The sequence below is a fragment of the Cervus elaphus genome, chromosome 8 (genome assembly GCF_910594005.1).
Source record: "Cervus elaphus chromosome 8, mCerEla1.1, whole genome shotgun sequence".
Lineage (NCBI taxonomy): Eukaryota > Metazoa > Chordata > Mammalia > Artiodactyla > Cervidae > Cervus > Cervus elaphus.
The window spans coordinates 39,358,461-39,380,421 of record NC_057822.1 but is presented as its reverse complement, the minus strand read 5'-3'; the positions used below and the strand labels follow the sequence as shown (position 1 = coordinate 39,380,421).

The window sequence follows — 21,961 nt, the reverse complement described above, 5'->3', positions numbered from 1 at the left end:
AAAAAATGACTCAATTTTTAAAAATTTTATGTAGAAGAGTAAGCAGATCTGGTTGTACATCTAAATACTCAATTGTAGAGCTTGATAAAATATCTATCATGATAATATTATACTCTAAAGTATAAAGATTAGAATTTATTTCTAATCTTAAATTTTAACAAAATAATAAATCTCTGCAGAAAGAACTCTGGTCCATAGAGTACAAATGATGTCTTTGATGCCTCCGGCCTTCAAAGTATTTAAGAATGCAAGATTGTAGCCCCTTTTGGTTCACTGGAGTCATATAGATGAAATACTGCAGCCTTTTGTTTCAGAAAGTCTCTAAAAGTAAGAAAAGAAAAAAATCAACCACTCAGTTTCAAAGTGTCTGAAGCATGACTTGTCTGTGAGAGAATTCTACATATAAAATAGAAATTCCTGAGAAAAGGAGAAAATTCTTAGTTCTTATCGATATTACACACTTCTCAAAAATTCTACATTTTACATGTACACCCATGGCTGATGCATGTCAATGTATGTAATTAGTCTCCACAATATTGTAATTAGTCTCCAATTAAATAAATTAATTGAAAAAATTCAACCTTTTAGCACATATGATAGCTAGGACCAAGATTAAAAATAATAATTAACCAAAAAATAACAGAAATAAGAAAACAAAAGTGAAAACATACTGCTAAGTAATAAACAGTTTCCATAAACAAGTTAAATGAAAAGTAAGTACGGTGAAGAGCTGGAGAGCAAAATTAAGTTCCTAATATGATAGTGTTGTTAGCTAGAATCTGCAAGCCTTCTAGGTTTGGTAGGATGAAAAGAAAAATAAGGTGTATCACCAGCATGGTTCCTGGAACAACAACAACAAAACCTTTTAGTAGATACTGAATGAATGAATGAGTGAATGAACAAATAAATACAGTTACCTAATAAATAAATTGGTAGGGAAGTAAAACTAGATTATAGGTCCCCGAAGGTCCGAGGAAATTTTTTTCAATGAGAAGATAAATTCTTTTTAACTGGGAAGAGCAGCTGAGACCTTAGTTTTTAAATATCCCCTGTACACATCCATCCACCTGTGAGCCACTCAGTAAATTCACGTCCGTTTGAAAACAGGTTTTGTTGCTACCTACTGGAAGAGATAAGCCTGTTAAGTGTCATGATAAAGAATCAAATGAATTTTGCATATATTTTTAGTTAAAAAGTAGTGGGAGGGCAGGAGAGCAAAGAGGGGAAAGGATATTTTTGAAAAAGCTGTTTTTCCACTTACTTTTACCTTGTTTTGGTGTTGAGTACTCATCAGTTAAGAATTGGAGATAATTGCTCTTGCCCAGGGGAGATTACAGATTATATCTGTTTATCTTGAATACAAATTTGAAGTGTCTGTAGACCCTGTTCATCTGGTTGTTTCTAACACCTGCGTGATCAGTTGCCTAATTCTCTGGATTCTGTGGTGAGAAATTACATCCAGAGCAAATACAAAAAGCCTTTTAAAATAGATATTGTTATTTATCACTCACATAGTTATTATAAAAATAACAAATATTCATTCAGCATTATGTTTTAAAAGGATTCTTTACCATCTGAAAGGGATATGTTAGTTTCCTATAATTTAGCACATACAGCTTTTATAAAATATTGAAGAGGTAATCGGACTCTCATATATTTTGGGTCTGAGGGACAATGCCCAACAAAAAGTATATATGTAACATGATGTGTCCTAGTTAAGTTACAATTCTGAAAGCAATGATTTTCTATGGCCTCAAAAGAAAAAAAATGAGGCAGTCTATCTGGAATACATTTCATCTCAGTATTTACCTCCACAATTTGGAAATCTGAGCTTTTATTTAGGTTATATTGAATTATAATGGATTGTCATATTTGAAGCACATTGCTCAGTTCTCAGCTGTGTCCGATTCTTTGCAACCCTTTGAACTGTAGCCCACCAGGCTACTCTGTCCGTGGGATTTTTCAGGTGAGAATGCTGGATTGGGTTGTCATTTCCTCCTCCAGGGGATCTTTCAGACCCAAAGATCAAACCCGAGTCTTCCGAGTCTCCTGCATTGCCGGCTGAGTCTTTACCACCGAGCTGTGGACAACCCTTGAAGACCGTTACCATCACCTTATATGTTGGTCCTCTTTTCTTCCCCTCAATACTCTCCACAGGCTTTGTCTGTTTTTTGTTGTGTCCCCTATTGTTTTTTGTTATTTGAAGAATAACTCAGGTTGTATTTAGTTAATGATAAAGCTAGACTATCTGACTCATACTATTTACTCTGTGATAAAATGGAGTAATTATACAATTGCTCATCAGGTTTACACATTCAAAGTCCTCTCTCTTCTTTGGGAGAATATTTAGCTAAAAAGGTCAACAAACCCAATATTAAGCCTTAAAAAATTGTGACTTTGAGTCATGGGTCTTTGTGTGTTTCCTTGTGTCTCAGAGCACACAATTTATGTGAATACAGCCTTGTGGAAACTGATTTTTCATCTTCATTGTTAAAGTGAAGGGAACCAGTACTTTTGGTTCATATAGAATTGTGAGTTAAAGTGCATTCTTGGCCAGAGGTTTGCATGCATAGTCACAGACACAGACTCACAGACACACTCAACCCTGAATAAGCTGCCTTCCTCCAACACTGAATTTCATCTTGCCCAATCAGGGAGCACTAGAGACCTGTGCTCATTCCAGGCCCATTTTGCAACATTCAAAATCTGTTCACAGAAGCTTTGATGTGTGGGGATGGAGTGTCTCCACTGAGTCAAACACTGCTGGGTCATCTGAAACAATTACTACAGCATCATTGAGACCCCAACTTTCTCTCAGCGCATAGTTTATACACTGGAGACTATAAAAAAACTAAAAGTGTTCCAGTACTGTGTATGTCCCAAACACTGCAGGTTATTTGAAATATACTTCTCCAGATAAAATAATTTTCTGGCTGAAAATACAGTTCATTTTAAAGATAACTATTTTAAATTTGTAAGTATGTTCATAAAATTTGAATGATAAGTTCTGAGTTTTAAAAAAGATATAGCTTCTTAGGCATATTTTGCAGTTTGAGAAGTTTATAAAAAGTATACTAATGGTTTACTGCTTTTATAATAAAAACACAGATTTGCTGCTATGCAATTAAGATTATACTTTAATTTTATCTCACTCCATGTAGGACCTATAACTCAAATTGGATTATTTATTATACATGTTTAAAGTATAAGAGACTATGTTTAAGGTAGGGTTTTTTGGAATTTGAAGGTACATTCAGAATTATTCTCAAATATTTGCAATGTGTATGTAGATCTTAATTTCAAATCTTTAGGCAAAGATCTCAATATTTGACTTTCAAAGCGTTTCCTGAACAGATTATGTTGTGTGTTAGTGATATCTGTGTGTAATTAATTTCCTTTGTTAAAAACTCTCCATTTTCCCTCCACACAGTGAACATGGCCACAAGCAGGCTAATAGGTGCCGTGGCTGGCACCATTCTGGCCCTGGGGGTGATTTTTGGAGGCACAGGGTGGGGAATAGAGTAAGCATCTTTCTGAGTTTCAGCGTGTTTCTGTCTGACCCCCGGTGTGGGAGCCGGTCCTTGGCCCCTCACTCCCTCATGTGCTGTCTCGTTGCCGTGTACCCCTTGTGGTGTGATTTGAATGTCTTTGTGTCCTCTGGTTTTCTTGTGCAGTGGAAAACCTTCTCCTGTCTGGAACAATGTGGGGCATAAAATAATATTGGGGTGTTGATGATGTCTTCACAATTAAGGCAGTGGTCCAAAAGCTGCCATTGCTTCTCCATTTATAAACGTAATTTTAAGATACAAATCTTTTTTTGACGAACCGTTAACACAAATGCTTTTCTATGAGGGTTTTGTTAAGATTCTTATAACAAATTTAATCTTCACAGTCAAATGGTCTAATTGCTAAGTCACGTCCAACTCTTGTTACTCCATGGACTGTAACCCACCAGGCTCCTCTGTTCGTGGAATTTCCCAAGCAAAACTACTGGAGTGGGTTGTCATTTCCTTCTCCATCACTAGTCAAATAGATCCACATATACAGCTAGAAATTATCAACAGTTGTAGCTCCTTTTAAAGAAAATCCAAATGTAGCCACTAACATTTGCTCTGTTTATTTAGAGTGATATAGGAGCCTTCAGCTTAATTTTTTTTTAAAAGAAGCTATTTAGTTTACCAGTTTTTTTTAGAAAAGACATTTATGATACTGTCCTTATTTTCTTCTTATAGAATAGTTAAGCATTCAAATCCTAAGTTTACATAAATATTTGGAAACAAAGAGCATCAAGAAAAAGAAGATATTTAGTGCAAACCTACAAAACCTTAGGTGAACAGTTGCAAATAATCTGGTGCGTTTGTCTTAAAGAATAACTGGTGTATAAATAAATCTACTGTGTGCCACTTGCCCTATACAGAAATACAGCTCTCCTTGGTGTTTTATTTACGTTGCTTTGTACTTGATCCACATCCTCACAACGGCTATCAGTTCTCCATGGGGTATTGCTCTTATGAGATTGCTAATCTGTAGACTAAAAGATTATCCTGATATTTTTTCCCCTCTAATTACAGAGAGAGCATATACAAATAATAGAAATACTCCCAATACATGCTGTCTTTTCTATTGAGTCTGTAGTGGGGATAACTTTTCCCAGTGGCTGGGGAATGAATTCCTAGTATTTTAAGAAATCCCAGATGGCCTCTATTCAACAACCTCCCCAAGCCCGGGGCATGTTGCTAACATCACTCATGTTTCTCCTTAGTCCCGTTAGTGGCCACACATAGTACAGTATGGGCCTGGGGGACCTAGACCCCGAATTAGCATTAACAGAGGAGCAAGTCCAGAGATCACACTTCCCGCTGTAGATTTACTAAACTTTCTCTCCCCTGCATCAAAGGGCTTCGTCTGGACTGGGATCTTTTAATTCACATCCCATCTCTATGGACTGTGAGGCTAATTAACCCCAGGAAGCTAGAAATACTGGAAAAGATATTTTATTTCTCACTTGTTAGAAAATAAATATTTCATTTCTCCTTACTTACTTATATATGACAGAGCTAAAATATTTAGAGAAAGCAAGAACTTTGTCCTGTAAAATTTCACTTTGGGTGTGTTAATTGGATTATACGCAGAAGCAACATTTCTTTTCCAAGGGAAATTCTTTATATACATTTATGTGAAATTCCTCCTTGAAAAAAGGTAGTTTTCAAAAATGTCATCCCAGTTCCTTTTTTTATATTATTTATTGGCCATAACTGCAATGTACTAATGAAATGGATACATGTTAACAAATTCCCCTTGGAGTCTTAGAGCTGGGCAAAATTGAAGGCAGTTGCTCTAAAGCATAGTCTTTTTTACCAGCCTTTGTTTTCTCTACTCTCCCACTGTTGTAAGTTTGTGGCTATTTCTGGGTGTGACAGGTAAGTCCACATAAGTACTACTATATTTAAACTAGGTAACCAATAGGACCTACTGTATAGCTGCAGAGAACTCTGTTCAATATTCTGTAGCAACCTAAATGGGAAAAGATTTTGAAAAAAAAAAAAATGGATACATGTAAACATATAACTGAATCACTTTGCTGACACAACAATGTTAATCAACTGTATTAAAAAAAAATAGAAAAAGAAATGTGGGAAGGAAATTCAGCTAAGTGGGATAATGTTTAGCAATCTTTGTGTAAAGATAGTAAGTTATTTTGACTTTGCAGGGTGTCTGTTATAGCCTTGTGTTCTACCTCTGCTGGCTCTGCCTGAAATCAGCCATAAACAGTATTTAAACCAGTGATCATGGCCATGTTCCTATAAAATTTCTTTGCCAGAAAATTCGCCAGGGACAAATTTGGCCTGTGGGCTGTAGTTGGCTGCCCCTCAATTTGTATCATAAGCTTGAGAGTCAGACAAATCTGTGTTCAGGTTTTGCCTCTGTCGCTTATTAATGTCTAGAAGCCTCTGTTTCTTCATCTATTAAAGAGGGATAGAAATAGTTCCTATCTCGTAGGGGTTTTATGAGAATCAAATGAAATACTAATATTTGTCAAGCACTTAGAACTGCACTTGGTAAATAGTAAGTGGTCAATATACAGTAAGTAATCTGTTTTTCTTGCTCTTGCAATTATTTATTATTGTCACTGGGGTTCTACAGGTGCTAGAACCTCAGTGGTTCATCTTAAGAGCATATCCCTGTCCAGGAGCCTGTGAAGACCACGCCCCCAACACTCCTATTGCCCTATACTCTATCCCACTCATGCCCGCAGCACTGGAAGATCTTAGTAAAAAAGATAAAATGCACACAATTTTAGTGCAGTGGCATCCATTTACATACAGAACTGAGGGCACTAATGTGAGCAGAAAAGAGAATTTTTTACACAAAAATGAATGTATGCACAATTCAGGATTTTAAGAGAACTATCAAAATTGGTTTCATGACTTCTGAAACAGAGATAAATAGGACTGGAATTAGTTTGCTATTAGGAGCACTGTACCTGCATATTAGCCCCTTGGAGGATGTGATACTTAGAATTCATGTACTGAAGTTAATGTTGCTTATATTTAAAAATAGTGTGCTAAGGTGTTTTCCATATGAATGGAGAGGATTTACTATATGTTTCAACTGTTACTAAGACAATTGACAAAAAAATTCCACTTTGCATTTTCATTCTTGCTGTCTTTACTTCTCACTTCTTTTTTTTTCTCAAATTGTCTCCAAGCCTCAAATTTCTCTTAGTAATACCTGGAAATTTGAAGATCGAGTCAGTTGAACTTAAGCAATCTTTGTCCTATTTCTCCAAAATTACTCAAATAAATTTTATGCTTCCTTTGTATTTTGTCCTTGGAATTCCATGTTGCCATGTAAACACTGTATGGGTCTCTGCAATGAAGAAGTATCTTTGAGCACTTCCCAGTTAGATCTTTGTTGGTACCTTCCTTCTTCCTTCTGAATTTTATGTCTTCAATGAGGGATAAAAAAATTGAGCATTTAGACAACTTTATCTGCTGCTTGCAAGAGCACTTTAGTGGAATATTTTTCGTTCTTTTCATGCCTTCATTTGCCAGCCAGAGTACAAATTCTAATGCTGTCATGTTTATTGGTTCTTTTACTTTTTCGCTTCCTGATCCTGGGGTAGGGGAGGAGAAAAGAGATGGGCGATGGCAGCAAGTGGGCATCTGTAAATTTCTCCAGATTCTGCAGAAGGTGAATGGAATGGAACTTATTCTGTCAGTGGTGCAGAAACTTTAGATTCATAGGCAGACGAATCTAAGCAATAGCTGTCTATAAACAAAGGCGATGTAAGTGTTTAGTGACCCTTTTCAGAGGGGATTTGCTTCCTGTAACTGCTTATCTGCCTGTCCCTGGTGGTGATGAAAGCGGTCAGCTCATATGACTTTCTTCCCATGATCCTTTGCCACAGGTCCTAGCGCCACCAATCTCATAATAGGCTCCATCGCTGGTGCCATCCTGGTAGCAGCTATTGTCCTGGGGGGCACAGGATGGGGATTTAAGTAAGCAATGCCGCATGTCTTCTTCTCAGTGGCTCTGGCACTTCTCTATTCTGCTTACATAACCAGGTTTTGAGTTCCTGCTACCAGATTTTGAGTTTTAACAGTATAACTACTAAAAATAGATATTTGTGTCCAGAAATGGGTCAGAAAAGAAGAAACATGGAACCTCAAATATCATCTTCAGGCAGATGGGAAAACAAAATGTAGAAAGCGCTTCCATGCAGTACTTAAAGGAGAAGTTCTTTGATAAAAGTAGTTTTAGGAGCAAGCATCCTGAGAAACATTTATTTATATGCAGATAATCCAGGAAACTGTTGTTGGATATAAGTGCATCTCCTCATACAAGTTCTTTGTATCTGTTTAAAACTGGTTTATATGCCATTGACATTTTGAAATTTTCACAACCTTATTTTTCGCATGTATAGCTTTGTGATTTGAAAAGCTTTATTATTTTATAAAAACATTAAAAAACAGTTTAATTAATTCCCTAACCTACTAAATCATGTCTCATTGGAATTTGAAGTCTGTGGCTTTGTGTCACTTAATATTTTTTAATGAACTGTTAATATTGACATGACTGGTAGACTAGGTGTGTTTTCATATGACCTTTCAGTTTGGATTGTACCTTGATCACTGAAGTAACTTTGTTTAAATAGACACACCAGATAGTCACAAACAAACCTTGATTGTGGTCCAAATTTTTGAACCTATTTTATCCAGTTTGGTGTTTCCATACCTCGAATTCATTGGGTAATTGCTTCCTATATCTTTTTGTGTTGTGATGACTTGTTTATTGTGATTTGTAGATAAGACCCAATACTCCCTGTGCCAAATACTCCCTGTGATAAATTCAGTTTCAGTTAGATCTAGGGAAACAAATTTAAGTGGGAAATAAGAATATTACCCAAATTCAAAACCGACTTTGCCTCCATCTGGTTACTTAATAGAGGAAGTTTTTGACCTGAATTATCTGAGTAATTACCTCAATTATGAACTTTTTTATATTTTGTATTTGGAATTCTCAATTCAATATATTTAAACCAGGTAAAATGTTATTATTAGAAATTGATTATGAAAGAAAAATAAGCCAAAAGGTGATTTAAACAAATTAAACATTTTCTGTTAATTTTGTTATTATATTAAGATTCAATGAATAAGCCTACAAATTTTTGAGTGGCTTCAACTTGGAAGGGTGTTATCAAATGGTACCTCTTTTCTTCAGAGATATTTATAAATTTGAACCTGTTTAGTGAAACAGTAATTTTGACATCACTGTGCTTTCAAAGACACACAAACACATTTAACTTTCTCATCATGATATTAAGATTTTGCCCAGTTAATAAGTCACTTACGTGGTACCTAACAACAAAAAAATATGTGTTTGTTTGGGCCAGAATAATTCTAGCAAAAACTTTTCTTAGTGTCTCATTACTGTAAAAAAAAGTTATTATACATTTCAGTAGTTCCATGATCTGTTACTCTAGAATTCTTCTTTGAACTTTTTCAGAAGTATGCCTCAAGGAAAATCAACTTGGCTCATGCCAGGCTTATGCCTCCTTGGTGTTAGGAGACTTCAGTTTCAAAGGCCTGGAAAAGAGTTCGCTGGACATCTTAACCGCGTGCAGTGACAAATGTACCACTTCAGCATTTGGAGATGAGAGCGTTGTTCTGTAGCAGGACCTCAAAACAGTGGCCTGGCCTAGCTCACAGCTTGAATTGCATGTTTCTTTGGGGAAAAGCAAAAAAGCATTTATCACTGTGTATATAAGTAGTTTAGGCCTGTACAGTGTATTTATATCTGCGAAAGATATCTAGTTATCAGAACAGAAAATAAAGGGGAAGAGATGGACATTTAGTGAGGTGAGAAATGACCTTTGGGGGGATGCCATCGTGCAGATATGTGTGGCTGGGTTCTGTCAACACCCCTTTCCTTCCCTGTGACCCTTACAGGAAAACATTGAGAAGGCACACAGTAGTATAAAGTAAATATTTGTCTGTCCTGGAACAAAGGAAAAAATGAAGACAGAATTCTTCAGCATGTCATTTTAGCAGTTTAAATTTGTAGAAGGTACTGCTGTTTGTGCTATTTATTGCTCCATGGGAATCTTTAGTTTAGATTTTTAGGTGTTAGATCTTTAGATTTTAATAGTAGCTATGTGGTTTGTATGGAGCTTTAAATAACTACTTCAACCTTGCAATAAAAGCCTTTGGATGCTGAATGATGAAGCTTCAATGTTCCCACCCTTCACACAGTTTTGGAAATGACTAGTCTAGAGATGATTTGGGAGTATAATTATTTGCTGTTTGAATTGAAACTTTGAAGTCATTCAGTTCAATGTAGATACAAAAGAGGTTTCTCTAGAATCAAAAGTTGAAAATAGTTTGTAAAAAGAATTGCTCTAAATATCTTTATTGGAAAGCCTTCCTGAAACTGGGTTTTTATTACTGGATGAGAAATTAGCAAGATAGCCTAAAGAATCTGAAGGTACATATACTTTTAGATTAAAGGAAAATATAGTAACTGCTCAGGGGAAGTATTGCTTTTTCCTAATGTTGAATTTCTTTAGGTGTAACGTGCTGAATAATGTAGCTGTGGAAGAAGTTTCATACCCAACACAACCTGTTCAAGTATGAATGAGAGATACAGCTGTGCTGTGACTCCTAACAGTGCCATTGTGGTTCTTTTTTTAACCACATTTACCCTTAAATGGCTGGTTAAAGCATAAGCATATCTGAGTGTACATGCATGTGTGAATGTGTGCAAATTGGTGTGTGTAAAATGATATGAAGCTTTATCGAGATTTGTGGTCGAAACAATAGTATGAATTTAGATTACTTCTTTTTAGCAGAATAGTAGAGTCTGAAAACTTTGGTTAATGCAAGCAAGACTTCCCTGAGCAAGATGGTGAAACTCTTAAAAGGAAAAAATGTTTTATTGGGTAGGTTATCTTTTTAAAATATTCTGATATATTGGGTCATGTGGTAGGCATACCTAAGTAATTTCAGCTAGTTCTGTATTCCAGAAGTGTGAAGATACTAAGGTATAGTTTAGTCTATGGATTCTCAGTCTTTGAGGTGTTAGGATTTTTCTCTGAGAAAGCTTGTGAAAACTGAACATAGGCCCTTGTCATGCCAATTTGGTCAACTTTCTCCCATATCTGCATTTATTTGCTCTCACCCTCTGCTCTTATAAAGCTATGAACTGTGGTGCAGAAGATTGCAAACGTGGTTGCCAAGGAGGCTTATGGCTATCATTCAGCGTTGAATAATAATGTTGCTCCACTGGGTCATTAGAGCTGTTGCCTTTCCTGGACATTGAAAAAAATCGAGACTGAAGTATCATTTTATTAGCATCTTTCTCTAAAGCTTAGGATGAGTGACAAGTATTTAAAAAGATAATTTCATCTCTTCATCTAACAATGAACAGAATTGCTGTTATTAACTTGGATGCAGCTTTTTATTTGAATTCTCTAAATCTGAAGACAGGAGTTTTGATGTGAGCAATATGGTCATCTATATGCACATAAAGTATATCCACACCATAGGTGATGGTGGTATACACTGAAAAGAGATTCTAGGTATTAATAGGAAAAGAACTTGAAGGTTAATAGTGCCATAGTTTGCTGACAGTTCATATCACAAGATTTGAGGACGAATGTTGAGTTCTTTCAGCCGTGTTATAATTGCAGGCTATGGAAGACCATTGCCATGTCCCATTATTCCACCACCTGCTCTCTCCATGGGATTCAGCAGCAGGAGTGGCCATGTTGGCCTGGCAGAGCTACCCCTGGCAGACATTAAAAGTGTTAATTTAATAAGTCTATGTAATTAAATACGTGGTTTCCTGTCTATGAGAAGTCAGATTCAGCCCCTCCTGAACCTGACTGGTACGCTAGGAGATTGTTTGGCTTGTGTTCCTTGTCATTGGAGGTGCTAAAGAAAAACTGTTTAGGTACTTGCAATAAATGAAATTGAAAGGGTCATATCTGGATTATCACAAGAAAAGTTAACTGAATTGTTTGAATGGCATACTGGATGAAATTTGAAATGAACCTAATATTGCTAGTTACATTTTCTCAAAAAATCAAATGTCTTTTTTCTACTTTTGTTTTTTGTGGAGTTTAGAAATTAAATCAATTTTAGCTAGTCATTCTATGAGGAGGATAACCAGATTGCTCCTTATCTAGATTGCATGACCATATCCCAGTGCAAAATAAGGGACCTGGTTTCCCCAGTATCCCTCTGACACTTGGGTTAGGCACTTTCTTACTCAAACCTAGAAGGTGGTGGTGGTGTCAGGTGAGCCAGAAAGACCCAGTTCAGCTCCCTGACTCAACCACCTGGGGAAGTGAGCTCAGTCTAAGGTGACCAAGGAGGCAGAGTTGGGCAAAGGGTTCTTGGTGGGCGCGTGATGACTCGTCATAGAAAAAGATCTTAGTGGTGGATAAACATACGCTTAAAAGAACATCTAAGACTTTACAATTCCCAGAACATTATTGTTACCTGAAGAGCCTTTTAAAAATCTTTTGTAGATGTATATATAGTATAATATATAGTAGACAAAAGTACAGGTTTTTCAGAGGTAGTAAAAATGGAGGAAAACTGAGTCAATGCAGGGTTTATGGATTGCACTGATATTCTATAATGATTCAGAAATACCTTGCAGGTTATGATGAAAAAGTGAGCGGCCTTCAGAATCCAGTGAACAAAGGATTTCAGAGGAAACACTTGTGGAAGGAAAGCAGCAAGCATCTATGCATGAGAGATGTGCTTTCACATTAAAATAGAACAAAATAACTTGATAGGCAGTTCTCAATATATAGTAGCCAGTAGTGGTTTGACAGTTGACCCGTGAGGAGCCCTGACAGTCAGCCAGCTGCAGGAATGGCCCTCACTGTCCTCATCACAGGGCTCCACCTTCTCTCTGCTGTGACATCAGTGGTGGAAGCATGGTCCTAGAACACCCCATTAGGATTTAGAGTCCATTTTCCCATAGACAGGAGGGTGGGTTGGCCTCCTGATCTGCCCTGGGAGGCCAGTCACACTGTAGGACATTGTTTTTATAAAAAATGCAATCTAAGCTTCAAAACTGACAACTTATAGACACCAGAGGTTTCCTATACGTCAGGCTGAAATGGAATTTCATATCTCCAAATGAACCAGGGAATTCACTGGCAGTCCAGTGGTTACGACTCAGGGCTTTCATTCCTGAGGACCCAGGTTTGATCCCTATTTGGGAAACTCTGATCCTGCAAGCTGTGTGGCTTGGCCAAAAAAAAAAAAAAAAAAAAGGACCAGATTGTTATTACGACCTTAAACGTGGCTATTTATCTGACATTCTCTGAATTTGAATAAAGGGATTTAGATAAGGGCAATAGAGTCATTTTGGGCTTCCCTTGTGGCTCAGCTGGTACAGAATCTGCCTGCAATATGGGACACCTGGGTTCGATCCCTGGGTTGGGAAGATCCCCTGGAGAAGGGAAAGGCTACCCACTCCATCCAGTATTCTGGCCTAGAGAATTCCATGAACTGTATAGTCCATGGGGTCGCAAAGAATCAGACATGATTGAGCGATTTTCACTTTCACTTTCAACGTAGTCATTTACATGTGTAGCATGAGCCCACTTGATTTTTCCTCCACACCCAGTTTTAATTGAGAAGACAAAAGTTTAATGTTTCTCTTGCATTCTGGCAATACATATCTAAATAGGTTGGGGCTCCTAGTTGGTGGTTCAGACAGTAAAGCGTCCACCTGCAATGCGGGAGACCCAGGTTCGATCCCAGGGTTGGGAAGATCCCCTGGAGAAGGAAATGGCAATCTACTCCAGTATTCTTGCCTGGAAAATCCCATGATGGAGGAGCCTGGTGGGCTACAGTCCATGTGGTCGCAGAGTCGGACACCACTGAGCGACTTCACTTTCATTTTCCTAGTCCTTCAAGGTCATTCCACAAGGTCAAACAGTTGCTGTTTTCCCCCCACCTGACTCACAGGAAGTGTGGTTCCTAATATATCTACCTTCAAGGGCAGTGAACATGGCAGAGACACAGGCCCTGTGCTCTGAAGGAAACTGACTTAGTAACATACATCATGGGAGACTTCCTGATTGTTCTCACCTTTCTTTCCTGGGCAGCATCAGCAATGATTGCTTTTAAGGATACTGACCCAAAAGAGGGTTGAGAGGGAGGAAGGGGAATGGTGAAAAAAAGTAGCAGTGCTACAAATAGTGTTTGTACTGTGTGTTAGCCAGTGATCCACATGCGTAAGCCACTAATGAAGATGCCATAATGAAAACTTTGAAAAGGAAAAAGGGAGATTTTCTTTAAAGAGTTTTATATTTGCTATTGAAAAAGAGAAGCATCAAAGCAGTCATCTTGGAGAAAAAACTTTGCAGGATGTCTTTCTACATATTTTGAGCTTTGGTATTGTCTTTATTTTGAATTACCTGTGGGGACGAGGAAGATACTGCAGTCCTTTTGGCACTTAGGGCTGTAAGGGTATCAGCTGGCCCCGAGTGAACGGGCAGGGAGGGGGATGAAGGGTCTCCAGTTTTGCATGACGCCATGGTGGCAGCTGCGTTGCGCCCGCCCAGTGTGCAGACTGAATGCATGAACCCCTGCTTGATGCCCCACATGAAGCCAGACCATGGGGAGGTTGCAACCAACTTTTGTTGTTGCCTTGTGATGTCTTGCTGGTTCTCTTCTTTTCTCTTTTTAAACACAAGAACCTCTTTTTAGGAGACTGGACACTGTGAACGAGGCATTTTAACTTGCTTATTTCAACTAAGCTAAGCTGCTCCATTTGCTTAACTAACCTGAGCCTGTGTCCATTCTCCTTGGAGTGTACCATCTTACTGTGCACTCTGGTTTTCTACTTTCTAGGTAAGAAAAATGCTTGTTCCAAAGTGAGGTAAGAGCTCACACCCCAAGGCAGCAAGATAACTGAGTGGAGCAAAGTTTTTTTATTTTGTTTTTGTTTTTGTCACTTTGGCAAAAGCCAGTCCACAGATACAGAACTCTTAAGTTCCCTAAGGAAGCAGTTATAAGACTTTCAAAATTACTTCTTAGTTTTTCTAATAGCCCCCTAAGTGGAAGAGCCTCCTAGATTAATTTTTACCTAGTTAAAGTTAGCTATGTCATTTCCTTCTGAAATCTGCTTCCCTGGTAGCTCAGTTGGTAAAGAATCCACCTGCGATGCAGGAGACCCTGGTTCGATTCCTGGGTCGGGAAGATCCGCTGGAGAAGGGACAGGCTACCCACTGCAGTATTCTTGGGCTTCCCTTGTGGCTCAGCTGGTAAAGAATCTGCCTGCAATGCGGGAGAACTGGGTTTGATCCCTGGGTTGGGAAGATCCCCTGGAGAAGGGAACAGCTACCCACTCCAGTATTCTGGCCTGGAGAATTCCGTGGACTGTATAGTCCATGGGGTCGCATAGAGTGGGACACAACTGAGCAACTTTCACACTTCCTTCTGAAATAGACAAATTGGGCTGCTGAGGCTTTCTGTGGTTTACAGTGAACAGCTGGAAGCTTCTTTCAGCCTTCACAAATGGATATACGCTGGCAGGGAGGTTGTAACAACATCCAAAGGTGTGAGCTGTTCTGTGTTTCAAGTTGTTTTGGACAGTCTGCCTCGGGGTGAGTTGATTACTTTGCTCTGGAACTAGCGTTGCTGTCATTAGCATTACCCTTCTCTCATCATGATCTGATTAATATTGTGGATTTTTCCCCTTCTGCTTGCATCTTTTTTTGACGCACTCTGGAAGAAATGTCAAGAAGAGGAGGTTTGATCCTACTCAGCAAGGCCCCATTTGAATCAGCAGCCCTGGATGAACAGCATCTTGCACTGTGGGATTCTGGGTATGACATACTTGCAGCATCGTTGCCAGAACTATTAAGTCTGTGAACAAAAACCTTGGGTGGTAATGACTAGAGAACTAACGTTGGGGTAACAGGGATGGGGTCAAAGAAAACTGTCCTTTTTGGAAATAATTTCAAAGAACCCCTCCCACCACCTATCAATAAAAGGGAGCAAAAGACAATATTGTACAAAGAACTATTTCAGAATCTTTTTTTTTCTAATGAAAGGAAGAAGGAACAACAACAAAAATTAAGTGCAATAAAAGAACCATTAAAAAATAGCAAATGATCTTTTTCTTTCCTCAGCCTGCTACCACTTAATATCTTCTAAATGATTTAGCATGATTTTTTTTTTTTCTTTTCTTACCAATGACACACTCCAGCGGCATGAAGATCTAATTTTCGAAAGGGTAAAATCTGCATGGCCTATATACAACAAACAGCTAGCAAGCCAATCCACAGCAAAACCTGCAACTGATTTCCTAAGATGAAAGTGGCAGATGAACCCATGGAAGCTGCCTGCCCCCTCCCCCTGCTCCCTAGTCTTGACCAGGCCATGAGGAACTCCACACACCCCTGCTCTTGTTGATTCACTTCCTGTTGTCTTTTCTCCTGGACCTCGCATCCTTTGGAAATGGAAGCTGGAATTTGAACAATGATGCTATTGTATAGTTCTTTTATAAATGTAAATATGGAAATAGATTTTGACACATCATTTTCACTTGTCTGTACTGAAATATTTCTCTTGTAAAGGTTGTCTGTAAATTTGAGTTTATTGTTTGTTCTCCATTATTTTTATTCTTTTTCTCTATTTCTCTTGTCTCTGTCCTCTCTTGTAACATGTTGTACAATGATTCTTGAGTTTGCTTAAAAAACAAAACAAAACAGATATGGCCACAGATTCAAGGAGTTTGGGCACAAAAAAGGTGCAATTAAAAAAAAAAAAATGAAATGATTGAATGAGATGAAATGCTTGAAACCAAAAATAAACAAAGGGTGGGGGACACAAAGAACAAAATAACCCATAGAAAAAGCATAAAAATTATGTAAATGCAAATATATGTACTCACAGTCTCTAAATTTTTTTGATGTCATTATAAACATCTGTATATAATGTAAGAAAGTAGACACCCTCTCAAATTAATCACAAAAGTGCCAAGCTCATGATGTTAGTTTTTGATTTTGACAGTTTTCTTTCCCTGTCTTTAATGTGAAAGGAGGATAAACTTAAAGCCTTAAATTAAAAAATAATTTTTAAATGTTGAAAGCTTGGGTAAAAAGTTAAACTTTTCATTTTATTCCATATCTATTATTGTCAGTATTTCATTCATGCCTTCAACTTCCTGCCTCAAAATATATATGGTGGATCCCCACTGTAAAGCTGGCAATGAGGACAGAAACAGCATTTACCTTTTTCTGAGCACTGTCAAGATAGGCTTTAATTCTGTGTGTTGTGTTTTCAACCAACCTTGTCTGGCCCTCAGTGTATGACTGATCTGTGGAATGTTGTGATGGATTACAGTGGGATTCTACTATATACAAATTCACATTGTTCTTTTCCCTCCAGGCAGATTTGCAGATGTAATCTGGGTTCCCAAGCCCCTCTGAATTTAATTCACTGTCACTGATTTTTTTTCTTCCATTGATGGTCAAGATAGCTTTCGTTCAAGTATTGAGTATCTACGGTAATAAATTTAGTTCCAGCTTTTTTTTTTTTAAAATATAAAAGCTTGTACATGATCCCTTTAGTAAGCATCTAGTGATGTTTTACTGTTTTACTGAGGGCCCCTAAAGAGCCCACATTTCTGTAATTGTCCCATCCACTTCTTCCTGACAACTAAATTAGTTGCTCAAGTGAGCTTTGAGTTCTTTTTCAGCAAGATTCGCGACACCAGTCTCACCACTTTTGCCTGGACTTTGCAAAGGATTTTTTCCTTAAAATGTGCTGGTTTAAACAGTGGGGTTTTCCCCAAGTTATCCTTTGCTTTGGAAGTGTTGCAGTCGTAGAGCAGAAACCTTAATTTCTAAATGCTACAGTAGACTGTAATCTAACATCTTAATCCTGTTATTGCTTTCTGAGTCCTAGGTGCTACACAGGTATGTAGTCTTTCTCTAGCACTAGCTGTATGCTTATGTTGTAATAACAGGGTTACTGACAAGCTTTATCAGCCTTACCCTTGGTGTCATAAGACATGAGTGGTATCCCTCTACCAAGCAGCACTGGCTCTTAGAGGGAGCCTGGAGGAAACTCAGATTACTCGGGATCTCTTCCTGTCCCTCCGTTGTTTGTGCCTCTCTGTTGTCGAGTCCTGTTCACCAGTGGATACTTAGCTGCTGCTGAGTCCACCACACACATTTCACTGTTGTTCCAGAGGTACCATGTTTGACTTAATAGATACAAAACCATGGTACTACAAACAAGTTTAAACCTGTTGTTAACTTTTGAGCATTTCACAAACAACATTGTAAATGTGCGATGTTACGTTTTAAATCAGACCACAGTGGTCCCCAAATATTATGTACATATGCCAACTGTCAGTGTAACTTTTTATTACACTGGCAATTTCATAGGTAATGAAACCTATGCTCCAATGTTAAATTATTTGTGTGTATATGTAAAATACACGAGCTTTAAGCTATCTGTGTGTGACTATGAAAGATAATGCAACCATACCAGTTGTGAACAGTGGATTATAGTTATGTTTGGTGGTATTAGTTTATGTAATTTCAAGATCTGTTGTATTTTCTCTTGCACATGCCATTCATTTGCTGATTCTTGTGGTGTGACTATGCCAGTTTATTCATTTGAGCTCAAAGCACAGGCATCTCACCGTTTAATGTTACCCAACAAGAGTTAGTGTAAAGTGATGACAAGTTCCCATTTCACCCGTTAACTTTTGCTTCATCAATTGGTGACACCTGGATGAGGAGATGCGCGCTGACTTCATTGCTCACCCTGAGATACTGCATGAACCCATCGAATTAGAGCTACTCCTATTAGATAAACAGGCAGTACACATAGGTGCATGTTCTAAAACATGAGTCACATAGAGCTGTGGAGTTTTGCCAAGTGGTACGTGTGTGACTTTAGCTTCTGTTTTTCTTTCTTTCTTTTTTTTACTATGCAAAGATGGGAAATGCACAAACTTCTCAAAGACTAGTGTCTGAAGAACTTTCCAAACAGTACTTGAATCCTCTCTTTAAAGTCATCCTGCCATCCTTTATAGCCATTGTTGCTTCCACTGTTAATTTTCATTTTTAAATGGTTTCCAGTTCTTTAAGTGCACAGCCTGAAGTTTTGCTGGAAGCTAATAAATTCATTCGTATCTTGGTTGTCTATAGATGGAGATTCAGTAGTCATTGTATGCATCTTCAGTCAAGTGTATATTAAAACTTTTGTTAACATTGAATGTTGTAGTTTTATACTTTGGTCATTTTTCTTAAACCCTTTTCCTGTGCTATCTTGCGTTGTTGATTCAGTGGCTGTGCACCAGATATCTTTTAGCGCCGGTCTCTCAATCAAAAGCTCACTGAAAACTTAATCGGTCAATGGAGCAAAATAAAATCCTGATTGATGGTAAATATATTGCTGATTAGGATTCAGTTTCAGTGGATTTATTGGAAATGCCTTGCTTTTTATAAGTTGGGGGGAAAAAACACAGTAGGGTCATGCCATTACTATATTTCTTTCTTTGGTGTCTCTCTTCTGAGTTTAAATAGGGGACGGCTAGTCATAACATCAGCACGTCTGACCCTGGTACCATTAGAATCAAACTAAAAAGAAAATAGAAGTGTTTGGTTGTCTACATTGTAATACCAAAAACATTCAAAGGAAGGTATTTCCTCACACCTTACAGAGGATTGTTCATCAAATAACCATCTTTTTTATGAATGTCTCTCAATGTCTCCTCTCTCGTCCCACTGCCCTGCTTTGGTTTGGCATCAGCAGCTGCGTGTATCTCACATAAAGGTACTGCAGTAACACAGAGAACCTAATCTGACTATGTCATTCATCTGATAGAGTTTGTAGCAGTTCTTCATTTACTATGGGATAAAGCCCAAACCTAACAATATGACTTAAAGTGCTAGCTGCCTTTCATGACCTCACCCTCATTTATTTTTCTAGTCTTCATCAATTCTTATCCTCCCATAATCACCCTGCTTAGAGTTCCCCTCAAGAGCCTTATCTGCCCAAGTCTGAAGAGTCTGATGTAGATTTTATGTCTGATCACCATAGTTCATTTGTTTTGATGTCATTGTGTATGATAAAAGAAATATGGAACACTTAAAGTAACATGAAGATTATACTTTAAATAAAGAATATTAGAGTATAATTTATCAGTATATTTGACTTTAAAGGAATTATCTGATTTTTATGTTTTTCTTTCTCATTCCATTTTTGAGGTTGACACCGAATTGAATTCTCTCATGCTCCCTTGGTAACTGACTGTGAAAGGTGACCCAGAAACTTTCTAGAAAATAGGACAGCAGGCCTAGAGTTAAAACTTTGATATAAATAATTAGGTGGATAATCCATATACTCACAATGGAATTCCTAAGTAACCTTTCAAATTTAACGTAGGCCCCCTTTAGGTTAATTACAAAAGTTAGGGATTTCTACTCATTAGTTTATTCATTTGACATTAAGCTTCTGTGCCAGGAACTCGACCTGGGACTTGAAGGAATAGAGTAAAATTCTAGGCCCTGAGGTGCTCACAGTTTAGCATGGGAAGACAAGGTGTCTAAAACAAAACAAAACAAGACAAAAAAACAAAAACAAACAAAAAAAACCCTCTGAGCCCAAGGTGGTAAGTTAACTAAATCTTGTAGGAAGTGAACATAAGAGGACTGGTGTCAGGAGAGGGATGAAGGAAGGCTTGCTGAAAATGAGTGTTGACCTATCTTGAAAGATGTCAAGTTTACTGGTCTAATAAACTGGGAAACACTCAAGGCTTAGGAAGTAGTATGCTTCAAGACCCAAGAAGAGGAGCCCGGACACTCTGGGTAAGTAGCGCTAAGTGTGTCTTTGCTTCCATCTGGCCTGTGTTTCCTAACGTTCTGCTAGCCTGCCATCCTCCTCTCCCACTCCGCCACCTCCTTCTTTCCTTCCTACCTTTCCCAAACTTGATCTATAAAAATTCTGTAGTACTGTGCCAGGTCCCAAGGACACTATGACTCTGAGCTCTCAATCTTCTAGCAAGACGCAACATTTAAATTCAATGTGATAAGTGCCCTGACAGACTTAAGAAATTCGGTGCCTCAGGAGAGAGGAGGGAGACTATCTCTGCCTTTGAGTTCAAAGAGGTAAGAGAAGCGGCACTTGAGCAGAGAGGCTGTGCCAATGGACCTAAAGCCATGATCAGGGGTTGTCACGTTTAAGCAGGGCTTGCTTTTGTTGACGGAAAGAAGTCTGTCTACAAATGCCTTGGGAGTAGAATAGTCTGTAATATTCAGACTTAGTTTTCTGCTCCAGATATCTGGATTTCTTTTGCCAGAGTGATGGTGATTATTATTATAAAGTTCTCCATCAAAACCTAATATTTTTAGATATTTTTCCACCAATGAGCTTATCATAGATCAGTCTTCAGTGTTTGGGGCTGTCAGTAATGACAATGAGGGCTTCTTGATCTGAGCTGTAAACCCTATTTTCTTAGTGTAAAAGTCCCCAGCTAACCTCAGTCTGGAGTGAGGGGATGGATAAGAACCATAAATGCTTTTATAGCATTATTTAGTAAGTCTTTCAATTCATGAGGGATCAAAATCATCTTCCAAGTGTAACTTCACTTCCAGTCTACCAAAGTTACTATTTATCTCTTTTTTTATGCCTTAGAAGGTTATCCTTCCTCAGTCTTTTCAAAAACCTGTTAGATTCTCTGGCTCCTTGACTAGAACAAGTTACTGGTCACATATTTGGTTTCTGGTGAGAAAGGAAACACATGATCCCTCATCACCTGATAACAGTTGTCCTGCTGGGATCTTCCAAGGTCCCCTTTGCCAGTCCATCATCTGAGGACACACCCTTGTCCTGGTGTGGCTGAAAGGCTGCACTTGTGACCCTATAGTGTTCACCCAAGAGAACATTTATCTGACTGTGATGATCACTGAAAGCCACATTGACCCAGGACATTGAATGGTCCCTCAAAAACAAGCTAAAACAGAAAAATCTTCATCCTGAATGATCAGGAAGGTATCAAGAGTTCTTCAGATCTGTTTGGAGCTTTAAATAGCTTCCAGCCTCAGGAGGTAAATGAGCTGACAGCAGAGCTCCCTGCTTCTTCAGACCCAGGTCTCAGACTGAAAGAAGGAAGGTGGTAACTTGTAAATGACATCAGGGTGGCCTCTGCCCTGCAGCAAGAGACAGCACCGCTGAGCCAGGGTCACTTCCACAGAGATAGTGAATGGACGGTACACGGTACATTTAAACTGCTTTTCCTACCAATACATAGGTGAAATGGTATGAAGCAAGGGTGCCCATTATCCACATGAACAGAACAGCAGTCTAGGAGACAAAAGAGCCAAGGAGACCGAGCTGAGCTGGAGAGCACACACCCGGTCTCTGTTCCGCTCCAGCCAGTGGTCACCACGCGGAAAACTGGACCGCTC

General features: G+C 38.4%; 1 protein-coding gene across 6 annotated transcripts in view; it reads left to right on the top strand.

The window, feature by feature from the left end:
- The window catches only part of ADAM23 (ADAM metallopeptidase domain 23), a 185,407-nt gene extending 166,463 nt beyond the window's left edge, over positions 1-18,944 (top strand). Inside the window, exons 25-27 of one of the 6 annotated variants that reach the window (XM_043910259.1) lie at positions 7,412-7,502; positions 15,265-15,358; positions 15,742-18,944. In XM_043910259.1, coding sequence (XP_043766194.1) covers positions 7,412-7,502; positions 15,265-15,313 — 140 coding nt within the window. In that variant the 3' untranslated portion in view covers positions 15,314-15,358; positions 15,742-18,944. Of the gene's footprint in view, positions 1-3,430; positions 3,522-7,411; positions 7,503-15,264 lie in introns of all 6 variants that reach the window. The other 5 variants (XM_043910261.1, XM_043910262.1, XM_043910257.1 and 2 more) reach the window with 5 other exon arrangements.
- The last annotated feature ends 3,017 nt before the right edge of the window (positions 18,945-21,961 follow it).